This window comes from Theropithecus gelada, chromosome 11, assembly GCF_003255815.1.
Source record: "Theropithecus gelada isolate Dixy chromosome 11, Tgel_1.0, whole genome shotgun sequence".
NCBI lineage: Eukaryota > Metazoa > Chordata > Mammalia > Primates > Cercopithecidae > Theropithecus > Theropithecus gelada.
In genome coordinates, this window is record NC_037679.1 from 52064139 (window position 1) to 52087073 (window position 22935).

General features: G+C 36.0%; 1 protein-coding gene across 1 annotated transcript in view; it reads right to left on the minus strand.

The window, feature by feature from the left end:
- Nucleotides 1-22935, minus strand: part of EEA1 (early endosome antigen 1) — a 164833-nt gene that overhangs the window by 52797 nt on the left and 89101 nt on the right. Inside the window, exons 10-13 of the mRNA XM_025402728.1 lie at nucleotides 22410-22526; nucleotides 6603-6941; nucleotides 2416-2565; nucleotides 685-804 (exon numbers count right to left, since the gene is read on the minus strand). Coding sequence (XP_025258513.1) covers nucleotides 685-804; nucleotides 2416-2565; nucleotides 6603-6941; nucleotides 22410-22526 — 726 coding nt within the window. The remainder of the gene's footprint in view (nucleotides 1-684; nucleotides 805-2415; nucleotides 2566-6602; nucleotides 6942-22409; nucleotides 22527-22935) is intronic.

Here is a 22935-nt window from a genome sequence, read left to right on the forward strand (position 1 = left end):
TAATTAAAACATATCAAAGTCAAATTCATTTCAACATTTGGACAATCTCCCCTTACCATAACAAAATGAAAACTTCTTTCAATATTCTAAGCTACGCTGCAGACTTTGTATAAATTTAACCCAAACAATTATATTTTCTACACCTACAATTCCAATGTTCAGATGATGGTTATAAAGCAGGAAAAGAAATGACCAACAAATACTAAATTCTACTGAAGGAAATACAAAATATTCTTCCTTACTGGGCTAACGATGCCAGAAAATTTTATTCGAACATTTTTGATTTTCCAAATATTGTATTTTAATCAATAAGAAACAATAATGAATAAATTATTTATAAGTAATTTAAATAAATTTATTTAACTAAACATATTTAATAGATAAATCTAATAAATTTAATTAAATTAATATATAAAATGTAATAAATACATAATAAATTTGTTTATAATTAATATTTTACACTAAGTTGGAAAAACGTTTCAACATAGTAATCAAAAGAAAAAGAATTTTCTGATTATCCAGACTTCAAAATTATCAAAATCCCTCACAATCAAGTATTTTGTATTTTCTAGTTTTACCACAACAAAAGGATAATGATTTGGATTAATTTTATTTTTTCTCTTATATTCTATGTAATGGTAATTAATTTTTGTTTACAAGGCTAATAACGCAACTAATGTTTACCTGAGCTTCTCGAAGTTTTGCCGTGGTGCTTTGCTGAAGAGCCTGTTGTTCTTGATGCTGTTGCTTTGTTTTATCTAATTGATGCTGCAATTCTGTAGAATTTGTAACTTTTTCCTTCAACTTAAAAAAACGCAGATTGTCAATTGAGAACTTAAAGGCATAATGCTATCATTCATAAGTATCTGGCATTACTTCAATTCTGAAGTCTGAACAGAACAATAAATTCAGGTAATATATAAGATAAACTTTAACAGCGGCACCTTGGCTGGGCACAGTGGCTCACACCTGTAATCCCAACACTTTGGGAGGACAAGGCGAGTGGATCACAAGGTCAGGAGTTCAAAACCAGCCTGGCCAATATGGTGAAACCCCATCTCTACTAAAAAAAGAAAAAAAAACTACAAAAATTAGCCGGGTGTGGTGGCAGGCACCTGTAGTCCCAGCTACTCAGGAGGCTGAGGCAGGAGAATCACTTGAACCCGAGAGGCGGAGGTCACAGTGAGCCGAGATTGCACCACTGCACTCCAGCCTGGGCAACAGAAAGAGACTGTCTCAAAAAAAAAAAAAAAAAAGCAGTACCTCATTACTTATAGAATCTTAATCTCATGTTAAAGAAACTATTTTCTATAAATAGGCTTATCCTAAAAGAACTTTCTCTGGGCTGGCATTTAGTTTATTAATTTTTTTGTAAACTAGTATGATCAAGGAATTACATATAAATTTGTAACAATAATTTAAACCACATATCAGTATTTCTTTTATTTTTTTTCTTAATAGTCGTAATTATCACTTATTGGAAAAGAATACGATCATTTACCACATCTAAGATTTTAGGTCTAGAAGAAAATCTATTGCTGAAGCTGCAGATTTTATTGTAGAATATGTGTTTAATTCTGGCCAGGCATGGTGGCTCACACCCGTAATCTCAGCACCTTGGGAGGCTGAGGCAGGCAAATCACTTGAGGTCAGGAGTTCAAGACCAGCCTGGTCAACATGGTAAAACTCCATCTCTACCAAAAAATACAGATATTAGCCGGGCGTAGTGGCGCACATCTGTAGTCCCTACCGGGGAGACTGAGGCGGGATAATTGCTTGAACCCAAGAGGCGGACGTTGCAGTGAGCCGAGATCGTGCCACTACACTCCAGCCAGGGTGACAGAGTGAGACCCTGTCTCAAAAACAAATAAAATTAAATTAAAAATTAAAAACTTAAAACTAAAAAATAATGTGTTTAATTGCAATAAAGATGTAATTTAATAACTTTTACTTTATATTACAGGCATCATTTATAGCAACTGCAAGTCTAATGAGGGACAGCATTCAAATACATGCTTGATTTTTAAAAGCAAAAATCCTTAAGTGGAAACTCAAAGTTTATATATACCAACTACATGTCATTAATGATCTTTACCAACAATTCATAGTTAACTGTTTCATTAGGAAGTAGTCCTTCCTGAGTAGGAAGACTCTAGCAGCCTGATGGGTTCACCCCCAGAATTTTTCCTGCCTAAAGCTGAAAGAGTAAGTTTTCTTTGTGCATTTTTGTTGAGAACTTTAGGGAATACAATTACAACAAAATGACTTAATGTAGTTAATAAGCAGGATGTTGCTACTGGAGAGTAATAAATTTGCACTTTACTTAAAGTCCAATTAAAGCTCTGACAATTAACAGATTGATGAATCATAATCATGTTAAAGATACCTCAAGCCTATCAATAAATGCTAGCTTACCTGCTCTTCTAACCGAGAAAGTTTGAGTTGTAAATCAGCCACTTGTTGTTCTTTATCCATCAACTTTTCACTTGAAAGCTGTCTCTGTTCTTTCAGCCTACCATGAGCTTCCCCTAGTTGGCGCTCTGTCTCCAAAAGTTTGCTATGTAACTTTAAAAAAAGAAAAAAAATGTATGTACATATGTATAAACACACACACACGACCACCTACTTTCCAAACAATGTTTTACCTTTCACCAAAATAAGTACAATATCTTAATTTTCATGATACTTTGGGGAAACCTAAGATTTTATATAGTAATTTTAACTGCAACTGAATTTTAATAATATATTATAATGACTCACATACAATTACGGTTAAACATCACAATTTTTGTTTTTGTGTTATGTTACTGCTCTCTTAAAACAAATGCAGGCTCTTGTTTGGAGATAAGTGTTGGAATTTTCAGAACCCTAAAAGAATAAAATACAACTTAAAAATTAAGACACTTAGTACACACTCAGATCTATTCTACAGTATTGTTTAAAATTCCACAGTGATTCTTGTTGGTTTTCCATAGCCGAGAACTACTACAGTTAACGTTTTATATTTGGGTATTGGATACTGCCCAGTGCATTCCCAAGTCCTCATATTGGCACATAATTTCTAAATAAAATAGAGGAAATGATCATATATATATATAGTGACCTTCATTCATTAACTTTACAAATGCCACCCAATTAAAACTAAGGCAGTTAAGAACCATCACGAGTAGTCCACCCCTGTTATACATACTCTATCTATCCTAACAGCGAATCAGTGTCCCTTCCTGCCTCTTACAACACTTTCCTGCCACTAGTTTGCTCTCACTAATCCCTCTGGCTGGAAGACACATCTGCTTTCAAACTGCCACCTGTCAAAACCTATCTGATATTCCTAATTCCAAGTACCACCTCTCCCTAATACAAAGATTTCCTGATCACATAATTGGATAAAAAATTACAACAGCTGAAGTACTACAGGGGGGAACAGAAGAAAGAAACTCTTCCAATTTCCCATAATATATGGAATCCTTTTATTATAATTCTCATAATCTTTAGTATGATCTATAGTACTTGCCTTATCCTCTCCGTAAGATTTACATAATTATTAAAAGTAGGTACTGTTTCTTATTCATTTCTGTATCCCCTAGTAAATGAGGCATGTGTCTTTTAGAAAGCATAAATGCGGCCAGGCACAGTGGCTTATGCCTGTAATCCCAGCTACTCAGGAGGCTGAGGCAGGAGAATTGCTTGAATCTGGGAAGCAGAGGTTGCAGTGAGCTGAAATCTTGCCACTGCACTCCAGCAGAGACAAAGCGAGATTCCATCTCAAAAAAGAAAAAGAAAAAGGAAAAAAGAAAGCATAAATGCTAAATTTGTTTATCTGAACTAAAACTCAAATATATGTTAGTTTAAGTTATTCATTGATATCGCCATGGCTCAGTTTCCTTCCATTATGAATGCTTACATTTATTCATTCATTCACTCACTAAAACATAAGCAGATTAACAATCAAAATGCTGAGTGGACACAGTGGCTCACACCTGTAATCCTAGCACTTTGGGAGGCTGAGGAAGGTGGATTGCCTGAGCTCAGGAGTTCGAGACCAGCCTGGGCAACATGGTGAAACCCCGTATCTACTAAAACACAAAAAATCAGTTGGGTGTGGTAGCATACGCCTGAAGTCCCAGCTACTCAGGAGGCTGAGGCACGAGAACTGCTTGGACCCGGAAGATGCAGGCTGTAATGAGCCGAGATCATGCCACTGCACTCCAGCTTGGGTGACAAAGTGAAACCCTGTCTTCAAAAAAAAAACAAACAAAACAACAACAACAACAAAAACCAAGCAAAATGCCAGGTAGTAAAAATAAAAAATGAATAAGACATGGTCTTTGCACCCAAAGAGTTCAGAGTCTAGTAAAGAAAGACATAAATTATGATAATAAACTATATTATGGTATAAGTAAAATATTAAAGATATGTACATGCTTAAGCTATCTTGAGTGTGGGGAAGCAGTGGCATGTTTAGAAAGGATTTCTAGGGAGAGTGCTGGGAGGGGGGCGAGTGAGGGTTGAAAAATTACCTGTTGGGTACAATGGTTACTATATGGGCAACGGGTACACTAACAGTCCAGACTTCACCATTACATAATATATACATGCAAGAAATCTGCACTTGTACCCCCTAAATGTATTTCTTAAATTTTTTCAAATCTTTAACTTCTATTTTAGGTTCAGGGGTACATGTGCAGGTTTGTTATACAGGTAAATTACATGTCACAGAGGTTTGGTGTACAGGTTATTTCATTACCTAGGTAATAAACACAGTACCCAATAGGTAGTTTTTCGATCCTCACCCTCCTCCCACCTTCCACCCTCAAGCAGGCCTGGCCATCTGTTGTTCCCTTCTTTGTGTCCATATGTACTTAATATTTAGCTTCCACTTTTAAGAGAGAACATGTAGTATTTGATTTTCTGTTCCTGTATTAGTTCACTTAGGACAATGGCCTCCAACTCCATCCACGTTGCTATAAAGAACATGATCTTGTTCTTTAAAAAAAAAATTATAAAAAGTGACAAGTGAAGTAAATAGTATCTATCAAGGTGAAGAAGAATAAAAAGAATATTTCAGGTCAAGAAGGCAGACTGAATGATACAACAAAAGCAAGACACAGCACAACATATAGGAAAAAACTAAAGACACTTCCGTATTCTTGCAGTGAAGAATAAGGAAAAGAAGGGTAAATTGCTGAGGAGGAAGGCCAACAAGACCACTATGGATACTGCATGTCATAACAAGGGACCTCAACTTAATCCATTAGGTCATAAAGAGTTATTAACGGGCTTAAAGCATGGTTGGAACATGGTAAGATTTGCCTTTAATATAGATTACTCTGATGCCTATACAAAGGATCAGTTTGTCAGGGGCAAGTAGGAAGGCAGATCAGTTTGCAGTTGTTAGAATGGTTTAAGAGTGAAACAAGGAGGACAGGGCTAGCAGAAACAGGGAAGGAGAACACATGTTACAGAAATATTTTTAACTCTTCTGATTCACTGTATCATGGAACTCACAGTCCAAACTCAAAAATTAGTATTAGCATATGTGAAGTGCTTACTCTAATTTCTGAAATATAACTGAAGCTCATTAAATTACTAACATAATCATTATTATTATTATTACTAAAGGATAGAAAGCCATGAAAATTATTAATTATAGTAAAATAAAGTATCACTGTCATTTTAGAAAAACAGCTGAACATTATCAAAAAAGTAGCTGAGGACTTGAATATCCCCCAATTTCCATTTTCAACCAATTTTCAATGTTACCTAAAGCAATAATTAGAACACAGGCATTAAAAAATTAAGTTAATGGCAAAGTCAAACTTGTATTAAACTTCATCTGATAGCCACTATATTATTAACCTATACAAAATAGTTTGTGCCTTTAAGCTAGATTAACCTATACAAAATACTTTTGTATAGGTAAATAATATAGTTCAAAATATAAGCCATATAGGTAAATAATATATGAATTATATATATCAATATATGACATGAATATCATATGACATATTGTATATATATACACTATATAAATATATATATATTCATAAATATATACTATATATTTTATATATATGTAATTCATGTATTATTTACCTATAGAAAATAGCTTTAGCATTAGGGCTGATTTACTTTCTATGAAATATCTAATTTTTATTTATTTTCAAAAAAACTTTTCCCTAAAACACATGATTTTTAAAAAATAATCTGTATGCTGCTTGTTTTATAATAATGATGCTTTTAAAATTTTGTAACAAAAAAGTTTCAAATGAAAGAATGGTCAACAATTTAAATTAATTATAATAGCTAAAACCTAGTGAGTACCTACATGCCCCAGGTACCATCCTAAGCAATTTATAATATCAATTCATAAACAATTCCTCACAAAGCTGTAAAATGGATATTATAATTTTTTTTCTTAAGGGAAACGGAAATTAAAAGAAATGAGATCTGACAACACTACAGGATATAAAAGTTAAGAATTAATCTTTTAAAATGGCAATATTTTTTCAACATGAACTATATTAGGATCAAATAACCATCAAGTACATGAAGAAGAAACCAGAGGGAGAATTACAATAAATAAAATTAACAGCTCTTACTTGATTAATTTCACTTTGGAGTTGTAACCCATGCTGCTCCTTTTCTTCTCTCTGTTGTTGTAGCTGCTTAAACTCCGCCTTTAGATGCTGGTACTTGGTCTCTACCTCAGATAATTCTTCTTTGAGCTTTTGAGTAGCTTCTCCTTTTTCACTTAGTTCTGCATGTATTCTATGCAGTGAGGTTTCAGATGCAGACAATCTTGACTGAAGCTGCTGACAATCTAGGTCTTTTTGATGAAGGGTTGCCTGAATATTCTTTTTACTCACAGATTCTTCATTATGTTTCTCCTCTAACTTAGTATAGTCTTGTTCTTTTTTCAGCAAGTTTTCTGTCAAGGTCTAAAATATCAATTTAACAATTTATTTCCTTTTCTAATATTTTAAATTACTGCAATTATTTGAACAATCTTTGGAGCAGTACTGTCTCCTAGTATACATTTTAGTCAATATTAAAATATAAAACAGTGACAGTGTTCTAGTCAAGAATTAAATCATTACATACTAACTTGTGATTTCAGTATTGGTCCACTTGACTAAACTCTACTAATACAACTTAAGAATTGCCAAGCAAGAGTTGACATAAAATAAAAATAATAAAATCTACTGGATTTTTTAGGGTATGTGACATATTTATATTCTTCCATTTGAGTTAAAAATTGAAACTACCTTTCTACCAACAAATTATTTTGAGTAACAATATACTATGCAAACTTTGATTTTTCACTGTGCAGTTTCATAGTTGGTAAGAGCTTTAGCGCAGCAGTATCATCCACTGTTCTAATGCACCTAACCTATTGATTGCATCGTTTTATGCTCTTCTTGTTAAAGACCAAGTTTTAGAGTCACAAGCTAAGACTAATTCAAATTTTTTTCTAGGTGTATTAAAAAATGATCTAAAGCTATCACTCACCTGCCTTAAATTTTGTCATTTTACTCAGTGCTATCAAGTATAAAACATAAAAATAACACTTCTAATCAAAGACCTGGAACAACCAACCTAATCTAATGTCAAAGCCTAGTCTCAGTGGGGTTGTAAAAATTAACACTAAACTTTAAAGTAAACATATTTAAGCATAAAATATGGATCAGAATTTTAACTAAATTCTGTAAGACATCCAGCCAGGATAAGAAGCTATTGTAAGTACGTGGTGAGTCAGTTAGTGGACCTTTAGTGTACAAACTAATATGCAGTGTGCTGGAAGGGGATGATACTGAAATAGGAGAGACCAAGCAAAGCCTTCATACCTTAAACAGAATATACTCTAAATGAAATCACACAACAAAACAACAACAACAAAAAAAAACCTTTCTAAGAAAGTTAAAACATAATGCACGAGTCAGAATTGACTAATAGAAAAGTGTGTCAAATTTCTTAAGGCACAGTTTTTTTAAAAAATGAGCAAAGTCAAGGGGAGCTAACTAGTAAGATCATCTAAATACCATGAAGTTTGAGCCTGGTTTCAAAAGCAATGGGAAAAATCATGTAATACATACACGATACATGCCATCTGCTCTATATAAATGTATAAGACATGAAGGAAAAGGCAAACAAGTTTCAAGTGGGGTGACAGCAAAACCCTATTATCTCACAGGGGATAATAGATAATAGATCTTTATTGTTGCGTTCCCCAACATGGGAAACGCAGGAATAAAGGTTCTCGAACATTTGTCTAAGAAAAAATAAGCTAATGTTAATTATCAAACAGGAATATACTATGGAAAAGCAGTGTCCGGAAAGATGATATAACAGAGGCCAGGTGCAGCAGCTCACAGCTGTAATCCCAGCACTCTGTAAGGCTGAGACAGAAAGATTACTTGAGGTCAACAGTTAAAGATCAGCCTAGGCAATACAGCAAGACCCTATCTCTAACAAAAGAAAAAAAAATTAGCCAGGCATGGCGGTATGACCTAGCTACTTGAGAGGCTAAAGCAGGAAGTATGCTTGCGCCCAAGAGTTAAAGGCTGCAGTGAGCTAAGATCACGCCACTGCACTCCAGCCTGGGCAACAAGAGCAAGACCCTGTCACAAAAACAAGAAAAAAAAAAGAATATGTATAAGAGAGGATGACAGACAGACTTAAAAGTAAGAAAAGCAAACACTAAGTTTACAGCAAAATTAGCTAAAAGATGTGAGACTTGACCAAGCAACAAAAACAGAAAAAAAGACACAAAGCCAAGAAAATTACAGAAAAAAATAACACTTCTGATTCAACTATATGTTAGAAAAATTGTCTTTTTATAAAAATTTCTTTGTAATTCCAAATTTTTCTTGACATAATTCTACCTTTGTTTTATTTAGGAAAACAACATTTGTTTTAGAATTTGTAAGCAAATTAAGTCTATTTATTAATCTATAAATAATCTTTTTTAAAGAGAATTCTAAGTTACTGAATTTCATAAATGCAACCATGTTCATACACACTGAGAACTTGGGTGGAACTTACCTTTTAAAATATGCTACAAAAATTAAGGCTCATAATGAGTCAGAGTCTTCTTCTTCCTCACAGACTTACTTAGAAAGTAACCAACTAATCCCACCATTTCTATACACCCTTGAGATAGTTTCACTTTTTTTTTTCTTTTTTGAGACCGAGTCTCGCTCTAGCACCCAGGTTGGAGTACAGTGGCACCATCTCGGTTCACTGAAAGCTCCATCTCCCGGGTACACGCCATTCTCCTGCCTCAGTCTCCCAAGTAGCTGAGACTACAGGGGCCCACCACCACGCCCGGCCAATTTTTTTGTATTTTTAGTAGAGACAGGGTTTCACCATGTTGGCCAGGCTGGTCTCGATCTCCTGATCTTGTGATCCACCCGCCTCTGCCTACCAAAGTGCTGGAATTACAGGCGTGAGCCACCGTGCCCGGCTGATAGTTTCACTCTTTAAAAGGCAAAAATATATGGCAACAACTAGGGACTGTTTAAAATTTCCTTGTTCTAAAAAAAAATAACCAAAATCTACCAGCATTATTACACAGATGAAAGAGAATTAAATTTTCTTTAAAAGTACCAGAACCACTTTCTTTCTTTCTAAAAGAACCTAATCCACTAACACTTTGTAATTTTTACAGGCAAAAGGCTAACTATACCTTATTATTAAAACTTTTCACTTTTATTATGGTCTTCCCATGGAATCTGAAGAAAATATTATAGTGAATACAAGGTTTTTGAAGAGTGACTTTTTAAAGTATAGTGAAATTCATTAAAAAATAATAAGAGCATTTTCACTTCTCCATTTTCATCTTCACAACAAAATATGAGATAGAGATTTTACAGATGAGGAAGGTGAAGTTGACAGAGCCTGATATGATTGGTCAAATGGCAGAGTCATGGATTATGATTCTAAATCCAATACATTTTTCATAACACAACTGAGACATTCAATAAATCAATTTGTACTCCCTAAAATATATCCTATTCAAATTTAAATTATAAAATGCATGTTATTCCTTTGTTATAACCTGATTATCATTTGGGTAAGCAAAATTCTTCCCTTCCAAATATCCAGTCCCTTTTTATTTTCTCACCAATTGTTATCTCAATATATATTCTTACAGTGACAATTTCCCTATATTAGGCTCCATTTTTCATTTGTTACTTGCTCAAGTAATAAAATGAATACAAAAAGAATGCCATTTTTTAATGCTTTATAGGTTACAAAGTTATTTCAGAGATCTCATCTCACTTGTTCCTCAGAATAGCTTGGTGAGAATGAACAAATTAAACTACTTTGTAGCTCTCCAATGTCTCTTATTTTACGAGATCCATATGCTCTTACATTGTTCTATGCCTTTTGTACACCTAGCTCTCAAAATGAAATGTCTTAATCCCTCTGCCATGTGAAATGCTCCTTAGCAACCTTAAAGACTCAGCTAAAATGTTATGTTTTATACAAAAGCCTTTTCTGATTTACTAGGCAGTAAATTAGGAAAACTCTCACCTTAGTCTTGACCCAATCCTGTATCACAACACTTAACAATTAAAAACAACAACCAGCCAGGTGCCGTGGCTCACACCTGTAATCCCAGCACTTTGGGAGGCCGAGGTGGGCAGATCATGAGGTCAGGAGTTTGAGGCCAGCCTGACCAACATGGTGAAACCCCGACTCTACTAAAAATACAAAAATTAGCCGGGCATGGTGGTGAATACCTGTAATTCCAGTTACTCAGGAGGCTGAGGCAGGAGAATCTCTTGAACCAGGGAGGCAGAGGTTGCAGTGAGCCTAGATCGTGCCACTGCACTCCAGCCTGGGCAAAAGAGTGAGACTCTCTCTCATTTATGAAAAAAAAAAAAAACACCAACAACAACCAACATTCACTAAGGTGCTTACTAAAAGTCAATAAGCACTTTACCTTCTATTAATTTATGTAATGTTCCTATTAATCCTAAGAGGTAAGTGGGTATAATAATATTTCTTAGCAGGAGAGTAAACAGACTTTCAGAGGCTTAGTGTCACAGACGGTAAGTGTCAAAACTGAGATTTAAGAATGTCTGTGACCACTGTACCATACTGTTCTTATCAATATACCACTTTGCAATGCAGTGGTAAGACACAGCTATATAATAACTACTGGCCAAATCTGGCTCCCACTTCGGCATGTGAGCACCTTAGAACTGGGGCTGGTGAAAAATGAGAGCAATGGAGGACAGAAAAGGGATGAAAGGTGAGACCCAAAAACTACCTGTCTCTTACGATGACCTATATTATATTACAGTAGTGACTGTAGATAAGCAATATAATTTTGTTTAGAATTTATAAGGTAACAGTTAATTGAGCTGTTTAAATGTCAGAAGTTATTTTTATTGAAAACTAAGAAGAAAGTTTCTTCAATTTTTCCATTGTGTTTTTACGTTTTCAAGACTAGTAATTATAAAATACTGGTTTAAACCTGAAAACTTTGACATTAACACAAAAGCAATTATCTTTTCCATCCGTTATATATTGCAATGTTACCTATCCACGTTGATACTACCTGTGACCCACAAAAGCTGCCCAGGACATTTCATGTAATAGCCTTCAAATGACCAAGTAGAGAGATTCCAAATTCAAAGCACTTGAAAATCACCACTGTCAATAATTATGGTTTACCAAAGACATGGGGTAAGGAGGGGTGAGAGAGGCAGATAGTGAGGATAATAAGAAAAGGCAGAAACAACTGTGGGCTTGTACTGACTGGTGACCAAATCCTGAACAGAGAAACCCTTTGGGAAAAACAAAACAAAACTGCAAAGTGTTAAATTTATGTAAGGCATTATTAAGATTAGTAGAAGGTCTTATTATTCCCTAATAAGTAATGTTCCAATTTGAACACACTAAAATAATCTTGATTCTATGTATTATTCATAAAATAGCCACAGTACTTCTTTCAATAATGTGCATGTGTGAATATACACACAGACACACACAAAATGTATGCTAGAGTACTTGTACATTTCAGCTACCAATATCAAATCATGTCCTTTATTAGGAGCTTAATGTTTGAGAAATACATAATAAATTACACTGATCGTAAACACCCACTGCATGTAAATTGCTACTCTAAATATCCTGGTCAGCTTCCAAGAGATAGAAGGTAAGCTCTGGGTTCAAAGAAATTAAAAATCAAACAGAGGGACAAAGGCAAAACTAAATTATGTAGAAGTTTTCTCCGTGTAGTTTGACAGGAGACAAAAGGGGAGCAAGGATCTAGAATTTTACTAGGGAAAAGCACAGCTATAAAAGATTATATTTTAAACATCAGTCAACACCAAGAGTTGATGGGGAAAGGAGTAATGGTAAACTGGTATAATTACTTTGGAAAATAGCTGGAGGTCATCTAGTAAATCTGAGCATGTGTCTGTCCTACAGGACAGGAATTTCACTTCGAGTATCTAACATAGAGAAATTCTTGTACAAATGCATAAGATTTATATATGAATGTTCCAGCTATAATATCTGAATATTTGTAGTAGCAAGAAAAATAAAAAATAGGAATTATACATGGAGCATTTCTGCTCCACACCAAAGTATAATACAGTTGTCATGAAGAAAAGTACTCATGTGACTGAGTTACACTGAACTAGCCACACGTGTTTTTTTTTTTTTTTTATGAAACCACTTTTACTAGAAAGACCAATAAACTATTATTATTCAGACTTGAGAAGGAAGGGAATCTGTCACTTTAAAGAATAGAATTGATAGCATTTGTTGTCAGTAATAAAACTCAAGCTTTCGAATACAGTTTAGAATTTTGGAAAACATGTATCCACCACCATGAGCTCGACAGCTTCCTCATATTTAAAGCCTATTCTGAGATTCATAGTGATATTGACAAATGTGACTGTTTTTATATTGTACAATAAAATGTGTCAAAATTTGGAAGATCTGAGTAACTCAATGAACCAATATTTTACACATGACTAATGCACGATCTTACAAAATCATGCACAGGAAAAGATCCACTCAAAAGGCAAGATAGACCAAATTTTAATGTTAAAGGGTACAAAAAGTCCACTGATACGGTTTCAGATTCTACATTATAACTCTTTTAAGACACTATTATCAAATTTGAGCACAGTATCAAATAAAGAAAGCCACAATTATCTGAAAAAGGTATTAAAATATACCTTCCTTTTCCAACCACATATCTGTGTGAGACTAAATTTTCTTCATATACTTCAACCACATGCTACAATAGATTTAATGTAAAGGCAGATATGAGAATCTGTCCTATATTAAGCTAGACATTATAGAGGTTTCCAAAAATGTAAAACATCACAACTATTTTTCTTGCTGAATTCTTGTGTTTTAGAAAAACAGTCATTTTTCATAAGAAATGTTATTTATGTTAATATTTAATGAGTTAATATTTTTTAAATAAATAAATATTTTTAAATTCCTTTTAAATTTCGATATGGCAAGTGTCCATAGCTGTAAACTCACCCCAAAAATGGCTCTTTGGAGTCCTTAATCATTTTGAGAATGTAAAGAGAAGTGCTGGCCAAGGGCAGCAAATTACCCTGAAACTTCACGGCAGCAGCCGAAAACAGTATCTATTATCTCATATAGTTCTTGACAGTCAGGAATCTAGAAGTGGCTTAACTGGGTGATTTCACCTCAGGGTCTCTCATGAGGTTATAGTAAGCTGCTGGCCAGAGCTACAGTTTCTGAAAACTTGACTAGGATTGGAGCAACTACTTCCAAGCTCATACACATGGCTGTTGGCAGGAGGTTTAGTATTTATAGCTAAGCATATTTCTCTTTTTTCCCTTATGCCCTATTTTTTTCTTTCTTAACTTTTTCCTTACTATATTTCACCAAAATGTTAAGTTCAAGTTATTACAAATGAACCAACACATTCACATCTTTGAATAAAAGGGTTTAATAACTCTCTACTGCCCCATCACTAAAAAAGTAAAGACAAAGGGAAAAAGTATTAATATTAGTACCTCCCCTACCCCCAAACACAATACTATATGTTGCTTTTCTGTTTTTGTTTTTGTTTTTTTGTTGGTTTTTTGGTGTTTTTTTTTTTTTTGGTTTTTTTTTGAGATGGAATTTCATTCTGTGGCCCAGGCTGGAGTGCAGTGGCATGATCTCAGCTCACTGCAATTTCTGCCTCCCATGTTCAAGTGATTTTCCTGCCTCAGCCTCCCAAGTAGCTGGGATTACAGGCATGTGCCACCACACCTGGCTAATTTTTGTATTTTTAGTAGAAATGGGGTTTCACCATGTTGGTAAGGCTGGTCTCAAACTCCTGACCTCAGGTGATTTGCCCGCCTTGGCCTCCCAAAGTGGTGGGATTACAGGTGTGAGCCACTGCGCCTGGCCAATGTTGCTCATTTATAAAGAAACAATGCAGAAAATATTAACATTTAAAAATACAAAACAAAGCGGAAGGCTTACCTTCCTGATTTTAAAACTTATTACAAAGCTACAATAATCAAAACAGTGTGGTACTAGCATAAAGATGGACATAGAGATCAATGGAATAGAATAGACAGCCAGAAATAAACCTTTGCATATATTGTTGCTATGGTCTGAACATCTGTGTCCCCCCAAAATTCATATACTGAAACTTAACCCTCAAGGAGATGGTATTAGGAGGTGGGTATTTCAGAGGTAATTAGGTCCTCAGGGTTGAGTTCTCATGAATGGAATTACAAAAGAGGCCCCAGTGAGGTCTCTTGTTCTTTTCACCATGTGGGACCCAGTGAGAAGGCAACATCTATGAACCAGAAAGCAGTGTTTCACCAGACATCAAATCTGCTAGCAACTTGATTTTGAACTTCCCAGCCTCCAAAATAGTAAAAAATAAATTTCTATTGTTTATAAGCTACCCAGTTTATAGCATCTTATTATAGGAGCCCAAACAGACGAAGACAATGGTCAAATAATTTCTGACAAGGGTGCCAAGAGTATTCAATGGGGAAAAGACAGTCTTTTCAACAAATGCTGCTGGGAAAATGGATATCCACATACAAAAGAATAAAATTAGACCCTTACCTTATACTATATACAAAAATTAAATCAAAATGGATCAAAAACCTAAACGTCAGACCTAAAAATTAGAAAACTCTTAGAAGAAAACAAAAGAAAAGCTTCATGACACTAGGCTTAGCAATGATTTTTTTGGATATGACACCAAATAGACCTTAGCAAAAATAAAAGTAAATAAATTAGACTACATCAAAATTTAACATAACTACAGAATGGGATAAAATATTTGCAAATCACATATCTGATAAAGGGTTAGTATCTAGAATATATAAAGAACTCCTACAACTCAATAACAACAACAGAACCCAGTTTTGTTGCATATGGCCAGCAAGCACATTAAAAGATGTTCAACAACCTAGTCATTAGGGGCATGCAAATCAAGGCCAAAATGAGATACCACCACCTTATACCCATTAAGATGGTCACTCTCAAAAAAGAAAAAGAAAATAAGTGTTGGTGAGGATGTAGAGGAACTGGAACCCTGGTATAGTTGGTGGGAATATAAAAGGGTTACAACAACTATGAAAATCAGTATGGCAGGGGGCGCCCAAGATGGCCAAATAGGAACAGCTCCAGCCTCCAGCTGCTATCTCACAGGGGTGTGTCGGGCAGTCGGTGGTGGTCCACGGGTGCAGCTCAACCAGTGAGAGCTGAAGCAGGGCGAGGCATCGCCTCACCTGGGAAGCACAAGGGGGAAGGGAATTCCTTTTCCTAGCCAAGGGAAATTGAGATACACAACACTTGGAAAATCGGGTAACTCCCACCCTAATACTGCACTTTACCAAGGGTCTTAGCAACCGGCACACCAGGAGATTATATCCCACACCTGGCCCGTAGGGTACCACGCCCACAGGGCCTCCCTCATTGCTAGCACAGCAGTCTGAGATTTAACTGCAAGGTGGCAGCGAGGCTAGGGGAGGGGCGCCCGCCATTGCTGAGGCTTAAGTAGGTAAACAAAGCCACCAGGAAGCTCGAATTGGGGGGAGCCCACTGCAGCTCAAGGAGGCCTGCCTGCCTCTGCAGACTCCACCTCTGGGGACAGGGCATAGCTAAACAAAAAGCAGCAGAAACCTCTGCAGATGTAAAAGTCTCTGTCTGGAGCGAGACTCCGTCTCAAAAAAAAAAAAAAAAAAAGTCCCTGTCTGACAGCTTTGAAGAGAGGAGTGGTTCTCCCAGCACGGACATTGAGATCTGAGAACAGACAGACTGCCTGCTCAAGTGGGTCCCTGAACCCTGAATAGCCTAACTGGGAGACATCCCCCACTAGGTGCAGACCGACACCTCACATGGCTGGGTACACCCCTGAGACGAAACTTCCAGACCAAGAATCAGACAGCAACACTCACTGTTCAGCAATATTCTATCTTCTGCAGCCTCCGCTGCTGATACCCAGGCAAACTTGAGTGGACCTCAAGCAAACTCCAACAGACCTGCAGCTGAGGGTCCTGTTAGAAGGAAAATTAACAAGCAGAAAGGACACCCACACCAAAACCCCATCAGTACGTCACCATCATCAAAGACCACAAAGCAGATAAAACCACAAAGATGGGGAAAAAGCAGGGCAGAAAAGCTGGAAATTCAAAAAATCAGAGCGCATCTCCCCCTCCAAAGGAATGCAGCTCATCACTAGCAACGGAACAAAGCTGGATGGAGAATGACTTTGACAAGTTGAGAGAAGAAGGCTTCAGTCGATCAAACTTCTCAGAGCTAAAGGAGAAACTACGTAACCAGCACAAAGAAACTAAAAACCTTGAAAAAAGAATGGAAGAATGGATAACTAGAATAATCAATGCAGAGAAGACCTTAAAAGAACTAATAGAGATGAAAACCATGACACGAGTACTACATGACAAATGCATAAGCTTCAGTAACCAACTCAATCAACTGGAAGAAAGAGTATCAGTGATTGAAGATCAAATGAATGAAATGAAGCAAGAAGTCTAGAGAAAAAAGAATAAAAAGAAATGAACAAAGCCTTCAAGGAATATGGGATTATGTGAAAACACCAAATCTACATCTGATTGGTGTGCCTGAAAGTGATGGGGAAAAGGGAACCAAGTTGGAAAACACTCTGCAGGATATCATCCAGAACTTCCCCAATCTAGTAAGGCAGGCCAACATTCAAATTCAGGAAATACAGAGAACGCCACAAAGATACTCCTCGAGAAGAGCAACTCCAACACGCATAATTGTCAGATTCACCAAAGTTGAAATGAAGGAAAAAATGTTAAGGGCAGCCAGAGAGAAAGCTCGGGTTACCCACAAAGGGAAGCCCATCAGACTAACAGCAGATCTCTCCGCAGAAACTCTACAAGCCAGAAGAGAGTGGGGGCCAATATTCAACATTCTTAAAGAAAAGAATTTTCAACCCAGAATTTCATATCCAGCCAAACTAACTTTCATCAGTGAAGGAGAAATAAAATCCTTTACAGACAAGCAAATGCTTAGAGATTTTCTCCACCACGCCTGCCCTACAAGAGATCCTGAAGGAAGCACTAAACATGGAAAGGAACAACCAGTACCAGCCATTGTAAAAACTTGTCAAAATGTAAAGTCCATCGATGCTAGGAAGAAACTGCATCAACTAACAAGCAAAATAACCAGCTAATATCATAATGACAGGATCAAGTTCACACATAACAAAATTAACCTTAAATGTAAATGGACTAAATCGTTCAATTAAAAGACACAGATGGGCAAAATGGATAAAGAGTTAAGACCCATCAGTTTGCTGTGTTCAGGAGACCCATCTCACATGCAGAGACACACATAGGCTCAAAATAAAGGGATGGAGGAAGATCTACCAAGCAAATGGAAAACAAAAAAAAGCAGGGGTTGCAATCCTAGTCTCTGATAAAACAGACTTTAAACCAACAAAGATCAAAAGAGACAAAGAAGGCCATTACATAATGGTAAAGGGATCAATTCATCAGGAAGAGCTAACTATCCTAAATATATATGCACCCAATACAGGAGCACCCAGATTCATAAAGCAAGTCCTTAGAGATTTACAAAGAGACTTAGACTCCCATACAATAATAATGGGAGACTTTAACACCCCACTGTCAACATTAGACAGATCAACAAGACAGAAAGTTAACAAGGATATCCAGGAATTGAACTCAACTCTGCACCAAGTGGACCTAATAGACATCTACAGAACTCTCCAACCCAAAGCAACAGAATATACATTCTTCTCAGCACCACAAGGCACTTATTCCAAAATTGACCACATACTTGGAAGTAAAGCACTCCTCAGGAAATGTACAAGAACAGAAATTATAACAAACTGTCTCTCAGACCACAGTGCAATCAAACTAGAACTCAGGACTAAGAAACTCAATCAAAACCATTCAACTACATGGAAACTAAACAACCTGCTCCTGAATGACTACTGGGTACATAAAGAAATGAAGGCAGAAATAAAGATGTTCTTTGAAACCAATGAGAACAAAGACACAACATACCAGAATCTCTGGGACACATTTAAAGCAGTGTGTAGAGGGAAATTTATAGCACTAAATGCCCACAAGAGAAAGCAAGAAAGATCTAAAATTGATACCCTAACATCACAATTAAAAGAACTAGAGAAGCAAGAGCAAACACATTCAAAAGCTAGCAGAAGGCAAGAAATAACTGAGATCAGAGCAGAACTGAAGGAGAGAGAAACACAAAAAACCCTCCAAAAAATCAATGAATCCAGGAGCTGGTTTTTTGAGAAGATCAACAAAATTGATAGACCGCTAGCAAGACTGATAAAGAAGAACAAACAATCAAATAGACGCAATAAAAAATGATAAAGAGGATATCACCACCGATCCCACAGAAACACAAACTACCATCAGAGAATACTATAAACACTTCTATGCAAATAAACTAGAAAAGCTAGAAGAAATGGATAATTTCCTGGAAACTTACACTCTCCCAAGACTAAACCAGGAAGAAATTGAATCCCTGAATAGACCAATAACAGGTTCTGAAATTGAGGCAATAATTAATAGCCTACCAACCAAAAAACGTCCAGGACCAATGGATTCACAGCTGAATTCTACCAGAGGTACAAGGAGGAGCTGGTACAATTCCTTCTGAAACTATTCCAATCAATAGAAAAAGAGGGAATCCTCCCTAACTCATTTTATGAGGCCAACATCGTCCCGATACCAAAGCCTGGCAGAGACACAACAAAAAAAGAGAATTTTAGACCAATATCCTTGATGAACATCGATGTGAAAATCCTCAATAAAACACTGGCAAACTAAATCCAGCAGTACATCAAAAAGCTTATCCACCATGATCAAGTGGGCTTCATCCCTGGGATGCAAAGCTGGTTCAACATACGCAAATCAATAAACATAATCCAGCATATAAACAGAACCAAAGACAAAAACCACATGATTATCTCAATAGATGCAGAAAATGCCTTTGATAACATTCAACAGCCCTTCATGCTAAAAACTCTCAATAAATTCGGTATTGATGGAACGTATCTCAAAATAATAAGAGCTACTTATGACAAACCCACAGCCAATATCATACTGAATAGGCAAAAACTGGAAGCATTCCCTTTGAAAACCAGCACAAGACAGGGATGCCCTCTCTCACCATTCCTATTCAACATAGTGTTGGAAGTTCTGGCTAGGGCAATCAGGCAAGAGAAAGAAATAAAGGGTATTCAGTTAGGAAAAGAAGAAGTCATATTGTCCCTGTTTGCAGATGACATGATTATATATTTAGAAAACCCTATCATCTCAGCCCAAATCTCCTTAAGCTGATAAGCAACTTCAGCAAAGTCTCAGGATACAAAATCAATGTGCACAAGTCACTAGCATTCTTATACACAAGTAACAGACAAACAGAGAGCCAAATCATGAATGAACTCCCATTCACAATAGCTTCAAAGAGAATAAAATACCTAGGAATCCAACTGACAAGGGATGTAAAGGACCTCTTCAAGGAGAACTACAAACCACTGCTCAATGAAATAAAAGAGGACACAAACAAATGGAAGAACATTCCATACTCATGGATAGGAAGAATCAATATTGTGAAAATGGCCATACTGCCCAAGGTAATTTATAGATTCAATGCCATCCCCATTAAGCTACCAATGACTTTCTTCACAGAATTGGAAAAAACTGCGTTAAAGTTCATTTGGAACCGAAAAAGACCCCACATTGCCAAGACAATCCTAAGCCAAAAGAACAAAGCTGGAGGCATCATGCTATCTGACTTCAAACTATACTACAAGGCTATAGTAACCAAAACAGTATGGTACTGGTACCAAAACAGAGATATAGACCAATGGAACAGAACAGAGTCCTCAGAAATAATACCACACATCTACAGCCATCTGATCTTTGACAAACCTGACAAAAACAAGAAATGGGGAAAGGATTCCCTATTTAATAAATGGTGCTGGGAAAATTGGCTAGCCATAAGTAGAAAGCTGAAACTGGATCCTTTCTTTACTCCTTATATGAAAATTAATTCAACATGGATTAGAGACTTAAATGTTAGACCTAAAATCATAAAAACCCTAGAAGAAAACCTAGGTAATACCATTCAGGACATAGGCATGGGCAAGGACTTCATGTCTAAAACACCAAAAGCAACGGCAACAAAAGCGAAAATTGACAAATGGGATCTAATTAAACTAAAGAGCTTCTGCACAGCAAAAGAAACTACCATCAGAGTGAACAGGCAACTTACAGAATGGGAGAAAATTTTTGCAATCTACTCATCTGACAAAGGGCTTGTATCCAGAACCTACAAAGAACTCAAAGAAATTTACAAGAAAAAAACAACCTCATCAAAAAGTGGGCAAAGGATAGGAACAGACACTTCTCAAAAGAAGACATGCATACAGCCAACAGACACACGAAAGAATGCTCATCATCACTGGCCATCAGAGAAATGCAAATCAAAACCACAATGAGGTACCATCTCACACCAGTTAGAATGGCAATCATTAAAAAATCAAGAAACAACAGGTGCTGGAGAAGATGTGGAGAAATAGGAACACTTTTACACTGTTGGTGGGACTGTAAACTAGTTCAACCATTGTGGAAAACAGTGTGGCAATTCCTCAAGGATCTAGAACTAGAAATACCATTTGACCCAGCCATCCCATTACTGGGTATATACCCAAAGGATTATAAATCATGCTGCTACAAAGACACATGCACACGTATGTTTATTGTGGCACTATTCACAATAGCAAAGACTTGGAATCAACCCAAATGTCCATCAGTGACAGACTGGATTAAGAAAATGTGGCACATATACACCATGGAATACTATGCAGCCATAAAAAAGGATGAGTTTGCGTCCTTTGTAGGGACATGGATGCAGCTGGAAACCATCATTCATAGCAAACTATCGCAAGAACAGAAAACCAAACACCGTATGTTCTCACTCATAGGTGGGAATTGAACAATGAGATCACTTGGACACAGGAAGGAGAACATCACACACCAGGGCCTATTGTGGGGAGGGGGGAGTGGGGAGGGATAGCATTAGGAGATATACCTAATGTGAATGATGAGTTAATGGGTGCAGCACACCAACATGGCACAAGTATACATATGTAACAAACCTGCATGTTGTGCACATGTACTCTAGAACTTAAAGTATAATAATAAAAAAGAAAATCAGTATGAGAGTTCCTCAAATAATTAAAAATAGAAGTATCATATGATCTACCAATTCCACTTACAGGTAAAGAATTGAAAGCAATGTGGCAAAGAGATATGTGTACAGCCATGTTGAAAGTAGCATTATTATTCACAACAGCCAAAAGATAGAAGCAATCCAAGTGTCAATCAACAGATGAATCAATAACATATATACACACAATAAAATGTCATTCAGCTTTAAAAACAAATTCTGACAGAAGCTATAACATGAATGAACCTTGAGGACACTATGTTAAGTGAAATAAGTCAGTCACAAAAAGACAAATATTGTTAGATGTAGTAACCCAAGGTTGAAAAAATTTTAAAAACAACATTTTGAAAAGACAAATACTGTATGGTTCCACTTATATGAGGCACCTAGGTAGTCAAATTTTAGAGACAGAAAGTAGACTGGAACCTTCCAGGAGCTAGAGAGAATGAGGAATGTAGAGTTAACAGTTATAAAATTTCAACTTTGCAAAATGAAAAAAGTTCTGGAGATTGGTTTGCATAATAATGTGAACATATTAAACACTAAAGAAAACATACAGAATAAATTACATTGTACTATGCCAATATATTTTTAAATTATGTAATATTAATATTTAAAATACATGAAATCAATTTACTAATTATATATAGCTTTAAAATTCTCACCTGATTTTTTTGTGCTAATTCATTAACTGAACTTTTCAGTTTTTGTAGTTCCTGTACATATACAGCAACTTCCTGGGGGCCTTTGGCAAGTTCACTCCTTAGCTGGCTTATTGTGGCCTAACAAAACAAAACAAAAAAAATTAAAGGAAACTAAATTTTTTAAAAATTAAAAAAATGAAAGTATACAAAGGTTTTAAGAAAACAAATTTTTTATTGTTGGAATTTTCTATTTTGTTCTTTATCCTACCACCTGTACTGCCACATTATGCTTTTCTCAGCTTACAACGAATTTTTACAATTTATCCAAGATGCACAACTTCATTTATTTATTAATACATAAAATGAAAATTTGGCATCCTACTTTAAGTTTCTGAAGTATCAAACTGCAAACCTAAATATACTGGTTCTTCAATCTTCCAGAATTTAAATCTTCCAGAATTTAAAGATAATATGCCAGTTATGTCTACATTTTCTAACTTCTATAGCGTAAAATTATCCTTTTACTTTAAGACATGTGCAAACATGC